Raw genomic sequence first — 14,107 nt, 5'->3', positions numbered from 1 at the left:
CCAGCGGGCCTGGCTGAAGAGGGCTGAGTTTTTACATAATTGGGCGTGACGGCTAGCTGCCAAGCCTGGAAGCACCTCCCACAGCAATGTGGGGGTGGGGAAGACACAGCCCCTGCTCTGAGGAATTCTGTGTCCCCAACATCCCTAGTGGCACCATTAAGATGTGAGCATCTCAGGCATGTGGTGCTGGCCACAGGTCACTGTGTGTCAGGAGAGCCTGGGAGACAGCTTCATTATACTCTTGCCCAGCATGGTATTGTGCTTGGACACACAGGGAGTTCAGCCAGTGGCCAATGTCCAAGTGTCCCTGTGGAAACAATGCCTCCCCGAAGCCACTTAGAGCTTCAAAGAGGAGGCAGAGGGGAAGCATGTTTGTGAGTATCCTCGGCACAGAGTATGGAAACCCCAGGAGCCCAGGCCTCTGAGGGGGTACTGCCTCGAGGGCAGCTGAGCCCTGCACTATTGATTCTCATGAGAAAAGGCACCTACTTGCCCGCAGCGTAGACCTCTGCCGTATCGAAGAGGTTGATGCCATTGTCGTAAGCCAAGGTCATCAGCTGCTCTGCCATCTGAAACGAGAAAGCCAGGGCTGCTCATGGACACTGCCAGGCCCAGCTGATGAGACGGCCCCAGGCTGCTAGCAGGGTCCTGGATGGCTCCTCTGCTCCCTCCCTGCTCCCCTCACCTTCTCCCCTGCCCGCGGGCAGGGAAGGAGGCTGCCCAGCTCTGCCCAACCCAAATCCAGAGGGGACTGTCAGCCGCTCTCAGTAACTATGCAGAGGAGAACAAAGAAGACAAGATGGGTGAAGGAAGAGCCCACGGCTTGTGGATTTCTGAGAGCAGGGACCCTCTGTCTGGATCACCACGGAGCTTGATAGATACTGGTGGAATGTGTCCTGGGACGCTGCCTCCCACAGAGTCCTCCCCAGCACCCATTTGGGGACAGGATCATTGTTTCTTGCCGATGGGGAGATTGAGGCCCTGTTGCTCATAAATGGAGAGGCTGACATCTGCTCTCTGACCTTGACTGGTATTTCCCCAGCGCTGCATGCTCCCTGCCCTAAGTGACATGGTGCCACGTGGTGGCAGCTCCCAGACAGGGACTGATGAATAGCCACTGAGCCCAAGCACGATGCTGTTGACCAGATTTTGCTCCTTGTTGCTTTTGCTAGTTGTCATTGAATCGGCTCTGACTCACGGCAACCTTACATGTAACAGAATGAAATACTGCTTGGTCCTATGACATCTTCATGTCCATTGGTATGTTTGAGTCCATCACTGTGGCCCTTGTGTCAATCTATCTCATGGAGGGCTTCCTTTGTTTGCACTGACCCTATGCTTTACCAACCGTGATGTCCTTTTCTAGCAATTGGTCTTCCCTGATGATGTGTCCAAAGTAAGGAGCGGAAGTCTTGCCATCCTCGCTTCTAAGGAAATTACTGGCTGTAATATCTCTTTTAAGGTCCTCATTCCACTGTGCTCACCCTGGGAGGCCTCTTCCTCCCTCACTGAAAAGGTCATGACTCTGGAGGGTGACCACTGTGACCACGGCCCAGCCGCTCTGTGGATGAGGGAAGCCAGATGAACCTGCATAAGTCTGCCTCCTCCCCCACACCCAACCTTAGCTACTGAAGCAGATGCATGAGGCAGAGGGCTCTGCAGGCTCTGATACAGAGGCAGCGAGTCTGATCCCATTTGTACACTACTCACTCCACCTGCTGCTTAGCAAAGAGAAAAACAAATACAAGGCTAATGACACCCTGGACAGCACCTTGGACAACTGCAGACAAGAAAGAACTAGGGAATCGGAGTTTTTAGGGCTGTGCTGTACAATTTTTTTTTACTGCTGGGATTCTGGCATAATTCCTCTTCCAGGGTTTTCCGTGTGGATCGACTGCAACTCTAATGTACAAACTGTTGTATCTGTAGCGTTTACATTTGCACTCTTGTGGGTCTTTCACCACGTCATTCTTCAAAATGTGACTTCTAGAGACTGCTGCCCTGTGGGTGTATCTACTTATTAATGGAGTCTCTGCTTTGTGACTTTGAGGTTATTTCCAATGTCAGAGTCTCAGAAAACGAAGTCAGAGGGAACGCAGGAGATGAATGTGCTGCCTCCCGGTTACCCCCCGTTGGGGGACGAGGAGTCCATTCCTGCCCCAGTACAGTTCCTCCCACCTGGGAGCTGGCCGCAGGCTTGGAGGTGGAGACCCCTGGGTGAAGTTCCTCCTCCCCACTCACAGGGTGTACCCCAGTGCCTGTTAGTCAGGGAGGCTTAGTGTCCTTGAAATGGGATACAATGTCTACATCCCTGTGCTCACAGAGGACAGATGAGATGATCCATGTAAGGTTCGAGGCCATGACTCTTATCATGTGCATTGCCTGGTCTTTTCTTGAATGCATGCTCTGATGGGGCAGAGGAGTACCTTGAGTTCATAGAAAGGACACTGAGCTGGGGGAAAGAAACCTAATTCTACACATGGCAGGCCTGACGCTGGGCTGCATGGTATCAGGTTGACTGATGCTGTTTGCTCCTCTGTCGGTTTGCTATGGGAACCAGCTGAGTCATGTACATGATGGTGTCTTGTAAACCATGAGTTCTGGTTGACCCTCCCACCTCACCAGGCTGTTCATTTTACTCTGGGGCACGCCTGAGTTTTGCTTCTCGTGTGTGCGGCACAGAACAGGTCTAAGCTTTTGTCCACTTGGCAGCTACACAGCCACCGAGTTCCCAAGAATGGGGATTGGCAAGCTTTTTCTGGAAAGGGCCAGAGAGTGAATATTTTATGCTTTGTGGGCCAGAGGATCTCTGCTGCAGCTACTCAACCCTGCCATCATAGTGCAGAGCAGCTGTAGACAATATGTAAACAAGTGGGCGTGCCTGTGTACCAATAAAACTTTATGTACAAAAATAGGCTGGGGGCCGGATTTCACCGGCGGGCTTTTGCTTGACAACCCTGCCTTAGAACACCTCTTTGCCAGAGTAAACCTGCCAGTCCCTCATGTCTGAATCTCCCTGGCACCCAGGCAGGGTGTGTTGCATACAATGGTACCCTAAAAACAAGACTCTACAACCATAAAGAGAAATGATGTCCTGATGAACACACCATGAAAACATCACGCTGAGCAAAATAAGTCAGTCCCAAAAGGAAAAATACTATATGATCTGGCTTATATGAAATGAACAAATATATAGGAACCAAAGATTATTCACGATAACCAGAGGTGGGAGTGAGGGGGAAAGGGGAAATTTTTGCTTGGGGGCATTGAGTTTATGTTAATGGTGGTAGAAGGATTTGGAAAAGGATAACAATCATGGCTGCACAACAGGAAGAATGTAACCAGTGTCATTGAATTATACATGTAGAAACTGTTGAACTGGCAAATGTTTTGTTGTGTACATTTTTACCACAATAAAAACGAAACAAAACAAAAAACCTCCTAAAAACAAAACAACAACAAAAAAACCCAAGAATCTGTTTCTAGATTCCTTGGCATGCCAAGTGCCTTCCTTTGGACGGGGCTGAGCAAGGAGGAACATGGTATTCCAGATGGTGTACCCACGACCTCCAGGGTTTGGGCAGCACATGGGTCCCCTGCAGCCCCAGATAGTCCTTGCTTCCTGGAGGTCATCTCACCCATTAGTTTGGACCCGGCAGGTAGCCAATCAAACCTTAGTTATTCATCTGGAGATGGGCCCCTCACACTTGAGGTATTGATCTGTTTTGACACTGAATGGAGGATAATACTAAAATCCTGTCTTGCTCCTACGCTCCATCGTTTTCACCTGCCGGGACCTTTCAGAAGCTGACTCTGTCATCTATTGAATACGCTTGTCTTCCAGCTTTGTGTCATCTAGAAACAGCCTCCAATGCCTCCATACATGTCACCAGGGCCAGCCAGTGGTGCCACTGGATCACTCATCAATCCTCTTTGGGTGTGACTGATCTGTTGGTGAGAAATTCACTTCACTGGACACCTATCATCTGGACCACTCCTCTCTATCTCTCCCGCAAGGACATCACAGCAGCGCAGCGAACGCCTCTTGGAAATGAACTTATGCCCCCTACAGAATTCTTGCATCTGCTGCTTTAGTAACTACATCAAAAAGGAAGCCAGGTGCGTCAGGCCTGACTTGTTTGGAGGGAACCTGTAGGTGCAGGCTTGGAACAGATCTGGTGGCCCAAGGTAGAACGTTTCCCTGGGGCTGCTGATGACCTGTCACTTAAGAACTCTTGACTTTACCCAGAGATGGCACATACCCAGCAGCCTCAAAGCCAGAGGCAAGTAGTTCTGTAAGCAGCTACTTTCATAACAATAAACATGAACAAAAACACAACTGAAATGCATTTAAATTTTGATGGAAACAAAGCTCTTCCTTTGAAAACTAACAGCAATCACAGCTAACAAGGTATCGAAATCAATGCACTCATTAATTTTTAAATGCAACCTTTCCAATGGTAAGTAGGGCAAATGCACAAACAGCTGCTTATGCAGGATATCCAGGGCTCTCTAAGCAAACGCCACTGCTCTCATGTCTAAGATATTGACCCATGTTCCACAAGTGCAACTGGCCTGGGACGGCGCTGCCCCTCTCCTTCAGGGAGACTCAGGGTGCCAGCAGTGCTGAGATAGCATTGCCTGGGTGTCCACTTTTCTATCAAATTATGAAGAGACAAGCCTCAGCAAACACACTCGAGTGCAACACCCACGGTTAATGACAGTTGTGGGCTGGTCACAGCTAGGAGCCGTGCAAAATGCCAAGTCTGCTCAGTCTTTTCTAATGGCAGAAAAAAATGACAGAATCTGTATTTTAAACGACCTCCACAAATATCAGAGTCCCCGGGTGGTGCAAACAGTGAATGTGCTTGGCTGTTATCCAAAATGTTGAAGGTTTGAGTCCACCCAGAGGCACCCTGGAAGAAAGGCCTGGCACTCTACTTCAGAAAAATCAGCCATTGAAAACCCTATGGAACACAGTTCTACTCTGACACACCTGGGGTTGCCAAGAGTCAGAATCAACTTGATGGCAACTGATTTTTTTTTTAAACAAATACTTAAGGAACTGAAGTTCAAGTTCAGGTGTATGCACTCTGGGGGAGCAGCTGGTATTTGCGCTAGGCTTTAGAATTTGTAAAGCACGTGTACTCACTGAGTTTCTACTGCTAGCTGTGAAGTGGATGTCATGAAGACGAGGAATCTGTTTCTGGGACTTTCCAGGACTTGCTGAAGGTCCAAGGCACTCAGCTGGTAAGGGGAGCCAGGCTTGGCATCTTTGTTGGCCACTGCCACACACTCACCTTCCTGCTGTCCCTCGGGGGCTGGGCACCCAGGTGAAGCAGGAAAAAGGGAGCTGTGGCAGTTCCCAGGGCTTAGGCTCATTGACTCATGCAACTGACTTTACCACATGTGCGGAGGTGAGTGGCCTGCCACTGGGCTAGAGAGGCAGAGGGAGTCCTCGGTCAGACCTGGCAGCTTGCCCTCCTTGGTGCTAAGGTGGGGGCCTGTCTTACCTCGTCGGTGATCTGGCCCCCGAAGGTCACCCATGTTCCTGGAAGAGACACAGAGGCCCCAGTTAGAGAAACTCCCCTTGGGGCTGGGACTTACTACTGTGATGCAGCAGGGTCCAGGAGGGGTGACCACAGTGCCATACTGCCCTGGCTCTGAGATGTGCTCGGCCTGGCTTTGGGACAAGTCCTGCTCTGCTGGAACACAGAGCTGAGGCCCCTGTGAGCCTCTGGAGGAAGCAGCCAGGTGCAGGCCCCGGGAGGCTGTGCTGACATGGCTTCATGGGATCCGCAGCAGGGAACTATCAGGGTAGCTGGTGTCCGGCCATTTCCTGTGTCCTTGTGTGACTGGGCAGGGAGAGGTGTGTGCAGGTGGTGCTGGGTGTACGTGCAGGGGGAGGGATAGCGTGTACTGGAAGCAGAGCCTGCCTCTGGCCGTCAAGGAAGCTGACTGCCCTTGGTGAGGGACTTTTTCTATGAAGCCCACCCTGCTGCACAAGGAAAGCCCAAGAGGAGCGTGGTCCTTGGATTCTGGGGGACATAGGGGAGAGGGCAGTGTGTGCAAAGGGCCCCTGGCACTTGCTGGTCCTTGGCTGCATCTTCCATCTGCTGCTTTAGTAACCACATTGCTGAGGCTGCATCTGTCCCCCTCCCTCTCAGAGGCCTCCCTTCAACTGCCTCCTGGTTGCCATGGCAACCAAGCCACCCTGAATCCTGGGTTTTGGGTCCTGTGGCCACCCTGCCTCCTGGGGGGGGGGGCACTCCCTCCTGCCCTCCCATAGGCCCTGCTTCCTGGGTAGGTGGGGTCCCAGGGGCAGCCTCACACTCACCGAGCCCCAGGCAGGAGACCCGCAGGCCAGACTTGCCCAGATTCCTGAAAAACAGACACGTGTGAGCTCCCTAGGGTGAGGCTGACAGTCCCCATCCTAGTCCCCCTCCCAAGGCCAGCTACACCTCTCCTGACCAACAAGACCAGAAGGGGCCGTTGGGGGGAGGGTACAGTGCTGAGCTCCCCCTCCCGCCACACACACCCCAGGGCACAGTGCATTGTGGGCCTGGGCTGCCCTGGTGACCAAGGAAAGACAGTGACAACATCTGCAAATGGTGCTGTCTTGCTCTATGGCTAAAACACAGTTAATTTGGGCCCATGGTGCTGTCCATGGGCCTCCTCTCTCTAAGAAACTCTTTTCTTTCTTTTTTATTTAAAGTGTTGCGTTTGTGATTTTGCGATCTTTACTCCCAGTCTCTTTGGAAAGGGCTAGAAGGCGTGTAGCTAGCGGGCCCATCTCTCTCTGCCTCCCTGACATCGGGAGGATGAAAGCACTGCCGTGGGGTTCGGTTTGCACACAGGCTGAGGCCACGCCTGTGTTGTGATCTGCAGCCTGAGTGGGCTGAGGTCCAGAGACCCCTGTGAGCATCTGTCAGTGCCCGCAGGGCATGTCCTCATTAGCTGAGCAGCTGCCACAGAAGCCCAGGCGCTGTTACGGCTCACCAAGACCCCTGCGCCTCTCGAGGGCATGCACTCGGGTGCACCCTAGATTCCACACCAACAGGCTGTGTGGCCTGCACCCTTGACATAAATACTCTGCCAAGGATGGGTCCTTCCTGGCACAGGCTCCTCACACCCAGTTCAGGACTCATCCACCAGGCGCCTCTCAAGTGTCCCTCCATCGACTCCCCCAGTGCTCTGTGAGACGGCGCCTCCTGTCCTGACCTCATGATTCCCACTTTACAGGCGAGCTCACTGAGACCTGCTCGAGCAGTACTCCAGGGCTCTGATCTCGGCCACGGTGGGAGGCACAGGGCAGGCCTGCCCAGGGTGGCTGGCGGGATCCCTCCTGCAGCCAGGCCCAGCCGACCTACTCCACCTCACCTTGCCCTCAGGTATTCCTGCTCCAATGTCCTGGTCAAGGGGCTTGTGCTTCTGGGGCCAGCCCTGGGGTGACACCCTTCTGGGAGGTGAGGAGTCAGAGAGCAAGAGAAGCCGAAGGGGGCCACTACACTTTTCACTTTGATGGACGCTGCGTCTTTGATGTCAGTTTGTTCCCTTTTCTACCCGTGTGGCCCCCTGGGAGGGCTGCGTGGGGCTCAAACATGAGTCTGACCCGCCCCTCTCTGACCGTCCCCAGCCTTGGTTTCCCTGGTTACAAGATCCTGCCTGGATTACTGACAGTTAGGGATGGTAAATGCCCAGTTACATCAGTGTTGTTGTTTGGTGCCGTTGAGTCGATTCTGACTCATAGCAACTCCATATGACAGAGTAGTACTGCACCATAGGGTTTTCTTGGCTGTAATATTTACAGAAGCAGATTGCCAGGTCTTTCTCCCGCAGGAAGGAGCCCTGGTGCTGCAATGGTTAAGTGCTTGGCTGCCAACAGAAAGGTTGGTGGGTCGAACCCACCCAGTAGCTCCACAGGAGAAAGACTTGGCAATCTGTTTCTGTAAAGATTACAGCCTAGAAAACCCTATGGGGCAGTTCTACTCTATTACATGGGGTCGCTATGAGTGAAACAGACTCAATGGCAACTAACAACGACAGGGGTGGTGGAGGTGGGGTAGGGGGACATATAATGATATTTGTAAGCAATTTGAAAAGAGTTTAACATGCCACTCAAATTCATCTCTAAATTGTCTAGACTTCTTTATAAAATTTCCAATTAAAACCAGTCTGGCTGCTAGCCTACTGCTTCCTACAGGGATGCTGGGATTTTCCCTAAATGCAAACCTAATAGCAGCTGGTGTCTCCTTCAAGAAGGTGAACTGGATCAGTCAGTGGCTACAGGCAAGGCTCTGAAGTCAGAGCTCAAATCCTGGTTTGACCTTCCCGGCTCTACGACCTTGGGCATGTTATGTAACCTTCCAATGCCTCAGTTTTCGCATCTGTATAATGGGCTCATAAGGCTGCTTCTCTCATAGGGGTTGTTGTGAGGACCAAATGAGGGAATGTATGAAAAGCAGCCAGAGCAGTGTCTGGGGCACAGGGTCCTATGTACACTCTGACCTTGCACATGTCTCATTTCCCAAAGGGGCAGGGTACCCAAGAGACACAGCACAGAATATGGAGGGTGACGCTTTGTCTTCTGTGAAAAACAACAACAGACAAATCAAATAGGCTTTAAACATACCGTGCTGTTACAGACTGAATTATGTCCTCCAAAATTTACACTGAAGTCTTAACCCCCGGTACCTGTGAATGTGACCTTGTTTGGAAATAAGGTCTCCGAAGATGTTATCAGTTAAATTACCATGAGGTCACACTGGAGTAGTAGGGCCCTTTTAAAACAGGAGAAGAAATACAGAGAGACAGAAGGAAATGGCCACGTGACCCTGGAGTGATGCAGCAACTGTAAGCCAAGGAACGCCAGGGGCTATCAGAACCAGGAGAGGCAAAAAAGGGTCTTCCTCCAGAGCCTTGGGAGAGAGCAGGGCCCTGCTGACACCCTGAATTCAGACTTGCAGCTCCAGAACTGTGACAATAAATTTCTGTTCTTTAAAACTACCCAATTTGTGGTACTTGTTACGACAGCCACAGGAAACCCATATACGTGTCAAAAAGGGAAATGAGGTTTCCCCTAATTTTTCTCTCTGTATATCCATGAAATAATCAAATAGTGCCCTCATTATTGTTTGCATGTTGCAAGCCAGGGTAACCTGCATTTGTAACTGTTCCTGGAAAGGCACAGCTGTACCATGCATAAATTCTGCATGGACACACGGTCTATTTAGCAGTTTAGGTAAAATTTCCTATGTGAGCTAGAAAGTAACTGTGGTGAGAAATTATAAAGTTGCTTACAAGCAATCTCATAACAAAGCAAAAAGGACAGAAGGTTCTGATGAGTGGCTCTGAACTGTTTTGGGGTCGCAGGCTCCTTTGAGAAACTGATGAAAAGCATTCAAAAGACAGAAATTGAAAGGAAACTCCTCAGTATAATAAAGGGCACTTATAAAAAACCCATAGCTAACACCATACTCAATAAAGACAGACCAAGAGCTTTCTTGTTAAGATCAGGAACAAGACAAACATGCCCACTCTCGCCACTGCTATTCAACATCGTTCTGGAAGTCCAAGCCAACGCATTTAGGCTAAAAAAATAGATAAATAAATAAAAGGTCTCCAAATTGGGAAGGAGGAAGTAAAACTATCCCGTTTTACAGATGACATGATCCTATACGTAGAAAACCTTAAATATTCTACAAGAAAGCTATTAGAACTAATAAGTGAATTCATCAAAGAGCCAGGGTGCAAGGTCTACACACAGAATCAGTCAGGTTTCTATACATCAGCAATGAGCAAGTTGAAAAGGAACTTAAGGAAACTGATGAAGCCTCCAGATCCTTTCTCTAGAGATGTGTAAGGATGTACATACTTTCAGAACCGTGTTTGCAATGTCCAAGCATTCCCAGAGCCTTGAGGCCCACTGGGCAACTGGCTTAGATAAACCCAGGCACCCAGAAGGGAGGCTGAGCCATTGCCTCTGCAAACCCACTCCACGAGTGACTGGGGAGCAGCTCCCTGACCAGGCTCTGTCAGAAGCCAGGTTTTAGGTGTGTCTCCTGAAGACAAATTTGCACTGGGCAAATCTGGTGCAAAAGACCTCTTTAAAGTTTTAAAAAGCAAAGATGTCACTTTGATGACTAAGGTGTGCCTGACCCAAGCCATGGTCTTTTCAATCATCTCATATGCATGGAAAAGCTGGACAATGAAAAAGGAAGGCCGAAGAAGAATTGATACATTTGAATTGTGTTGGCAGAGAATATTGAATATATTCTTCTGACTGCCAGAAGAACAAACAAATCAGTCTTAGAAGATATATAACCAGAATGCTCCTTAGAAGCAAAGGTGGGGAGATTTCATGTTGCTTACTTTGGACAAGTCATCAGGGAAGACCAGCTGCTAGAAAAGTATATCATGGTTGGTAAAGTAGAGGGTCAGCGAAAATGAGGGAAATCCTCCATGAGATGAATTGACATAATAGCCACAACAATGAGCTCAAACATACCGACAATCATGAGGATGGCACAGGACGGGGCAATATTTCCTTCTGTTACACATAATGTCGCCATGAGTCAGAGCTGACTTGACAGCAACAATGACCTGAAGACTTCCCTTTAATGAGGCTAGAACCAAATGCCAGAACATGCTGCAAGTTCAGGGGAACAGAGGGGCTTTTGCAGTAGAGAGGCAGGTGAGGTAAAAAGACAAGAGACCGCATCCACCTATGTCTGTGGCTGGAGAGAAGCGACACCCAGTCTGGGGAGGAAGGGCAAAAAGTTGTTCTTGCTCTCTAATTCCTGTCTGTTCCCAGTTTGATTGGCATGGAATTGACCTGCTTCCTTGAACGGGTGCTGAGTCTCCTCCTGGAGCCAGGGTTGGACCCCGGGCATCTGGCTCTCCAGCTGCCACTCCACCCACCGCCCACAGGAAAAATTTAACAAAACTAGGGCACCGCGTGATGCCACAATTACCCTGCTCAAGTTGTTTCCCTGCTGGAATGATGCTATTAGTTCTGCCAGGAGCTGCCAGGCACGGGAGAAGGAATGAGAAGGGATAGGTTATCACCAGGCGGAAATCTCCTCGATGGGGGTGGGGTGCCCAACAAATCACAGCCTTGTAGGGATAGGGGCAGTGACTTGCTCCCACTGGAAACTTTCTAATCACCAAAGTAGTTTCCTACAGTCCCCCTCCTCCCCAATTAAGACTTGACATAATGATAAAATAGTTGGTCAAAATCTCTAAACCCAAATAACATTGGTCTTTATTAATTTGCCTCGTATGTCTCCAGTGGTCCAGAAAAACGCCTAATGAGGCCTCATCGACATAATCCTTGGCCAGAGAAAAGCACTGGTCTCCATCTTACAACCACCGAACACTTTATACTGCTAAATACTGCACTCAGACTCTCATGAATGGCTTGCGTTGGAAGGCTCTGGTAAATTACAGATTCTTTTCAAAATAGGAGTTTAGTGTCTTTAACTTTAGCCATCTGGACAGAGGATAAAAATTTGATCAGGCAATGGGAAAGCAACATCACCTTGGTTAGCTGGTTTGATGAATGAGGGAGATGAGAAGACAGGACATTTTCAGGTAAGGGTCTTGCTCACCTGTCCATGATAACACGTGTCTTTTTGTATCTATTGTGCCTATGTATCTATTTACATGTTTGCATCTGTGGGGTTTACAATGAACTTTACTCAAAGGATTTGGTCTTTGCCCTTGGTTCCTGAGAGATAACCTCTAAAACCTTGGAATTTCCCCAATGATTGGAGTCTTTGTTGTCCACGAGTGTTCCAGACCACACCTGAGGGTTTAGGTTAATGAGGTGACTATTGGGTGGGGGCTACCAAGGCCAGAAAGGTACACTATGTATTATCAGCCCAACTTCAGAGGAGAGGAGATGGGAGTTGCGTTCAACTGTGTGGGCAATGATTCAGTTAATCATGCCTATGTAATGAGACCCCAGTAGAAACTGGACACAGAAGCTTGGTGAGCTTCCTGGTTGGTGAAAGACATCGGTGCTTGGGAGGGTGAGGCATTCCATTTTTGGACTTGGAAGCTCTGTGTTGGGGACTCTCCCAGACCTCACCCTATGGGTCTCTTCATTTATATCCTTTTTGTTATTAATAAAACCATGATTGTAAGTATGGTACTTCCTTGATTCTGTGAATTGTTCTGCCAAATTATCAAACGTGAGAGGGTAATGGGAACCCCTAACTCTGTAACCAGCAGGTCAGAAGTGAGGGGGCCCCTGAGGACCCTTGAACTTATGGCTGCCATCCTGAGGGGGTAGAGGGAACCCCAGAATTTGTAGTTAGCAGGTCGTAAGTGAGGCTGTCATGGGGACCCATAGGCTCGCAGCTGGTGTCTGAGATCTTGTGCAGATCTGGCAGTCTGGAGGACTATGCCCTTCAACTTGTGCGCTCTGACCTGGCTCTGGTGGTTAGGGTCAGAGGAAGAACTGCTTTTGCAGTAGAAGGTTAGACTTAGAGTTAGAGTTGGCCTCAGAGAAGACAAACAGACCCCCAATATAGCCCCGCACTCAGACTCCAAGCTCCCTAAGGACAGGCCATCTTCAGATCTAAGCTGGCAGCAGCAGGTTCCCAAAGAATGCCTGTCGTGGATGATGTTGGTCTAACACAAGGGTGAGATACCAGGGTTTGGAGTCCAACCTTTCGGACCGAATCCTGGTCTTCCCCTTACTTGCTGAGTTTCGGCTCCCGTGCTGAGTGCCTCCTGGTCCTTGTAGCAAGAACACAGCCCTTTGGTACCGGCCCTTACACAGACAGGCTGTGTACAGTTCACCAGAGAGTGTGCCTGAGGGCCTCTTCCGAGCCCTGGAGCACCCTGCTGGGAAGGGCCAGTCTCCTGGTAAGGTGGTAGGAGGCAAGGATTGGGATTGGGCCCACCTGCAGTCCCTGCAGCCCCCAGTGTGGCCCTGGGACAGTCGCTCTGGAGAAATCCTGAGGCAGATGTTATATGATGGAATTGGCGCTCAGCAAGGGGTGCCCAACAGGTCATGGCTGCGATTTCAACTCCCACTTCAGCTTCTATGAAAGTACACCCCTTCCCTCCCCCAACACCACTACAAAATGCCCACCAGGCCTCCCACATGTACAACTTTGTTTGCTCCTCCACTGGATGGGTGGTGGTTCTGCAGTTAGGAAGTAGTGGGACTGGGATTTGAACCCTGGTCCTTAGATTACAAGCTTACCAGTCCAATAATGACCCCCTTCACCACCCTGGGAGGAGCCCTGGTGGCGCAGTGGTTAAGTGGTCACCTGCTAACCAAAAGGTTGGCACTTTGAACCCACCAGCTGCTCTTTAGGAGAAAGATGTGGTGATCGGCTTCCATAACGATTTATAGCCTTGGAAACCCTGTGGGGCAGTTCTACCCTGTCCTATAGGGTGGCTATGAGTCAGAATCGACCTTGACGGCAATGGGTTTGGTTTTGGTTTTACTGCCCTGGCTGTGATATTCACACACACATACATGCACGTGCATTCACACGTACACATGTGCACTCACATGCACACATCCACACACTCACATACACATACACACACGTGCTCATACACATGTACATGCATACACGCGCATGCACACACGCACACCCCACCCGGTAATCCTGAAGACTCAGGTTTTTGAGATCTACTCCTCACTGGGTCTTAGAAGGGGAATCATGTTAATAGCCATTTTTCTATTTACCTAATGCTTTATATTTTTAATAATGGCCTCACGTGTATTAACTCCTTTGATAAGCCTATGATTGACTTCTGATGAGTTGTAATCAACTCGATGGCAGTGTTTTTTTTTTTTTTTTTTTTATGATTGACTTAAAAGTTGCAGCAGCTAAGTTATCTAAACTAAAAAAAAAAAAGAAAAAAAAAATTCTGTTTACACCTAGCTTCTGATCCCCCAGTTAACAAATGAGATAAACCCCAGAGCTTCTAGAACAGAGAATGCCATTCTCAATTGTCCTCACTCAGCCTTTTACTCCAGAAGTTGATTAAAGAACATCAAACCTCCCCCAAGGACCTAAGGCAGGAAGGAGATGGGCTGAGATGCTGAAGGACTCACAGAGTTATTCAGGAATTCCATCTT

At 49.5% G+C, this 14,107-nt stretch overlaps 1 protein-coding gene across 6 annotated transcripts in view; it reads right to left on the bottom strand.

Moving 5' to 3' along the window:
- KCNAB2 (potassium voltage-gated channel subfamily A regulatory beta subunit 2) overlaps positions 1–14,107 on the bottom strand; it is a 106,709-nt gene that overhangs the window by 17,444 nt on the left and 75,158 nt on the right. For all 6 annotated transcript variants that reach the window (XM_023739366.1, XM_023739365.1, XM_004385104.3 and 3 more), the window contains 3 exons: positions 6,338–6,381; positions 5,514–5,551; positions 490–569 (listed from right to left, as the gene is read on the bottom strand). In XM_023739366.1, the coding sequence (XP_023595134.1) occupies positions 490–569; positions 5,514–5,551; positions 6,338–6,381 (162 nt within the window). The remainder of the gene's footprint in view (positions 1–489; positions 570–5,513; positions 5,552–6,337; positions 6,382–14,107) is intronic.

The sequence above is a fragment of the Trichechus manatus genome, unplaced genomic scaffold, assembly GCF_000243295.1.
Source record: "Trichechus manatus latirostris isolate Lorelei unplaced genomic scaffold, TriManLat1.0 scaffold00133, whole genome shotgun sequence".
NCBI classification, from domain to species: Eukaryota; Metazoa; Chordata; class Mammalia; order Sirenia; family Trichechidae; genus Trichechus; species Trichechus manatus.
Note: the sequence above shows the minus strand (reverse complement) of the source record. Positions and strands in the feature narration are given on the sequence as shown.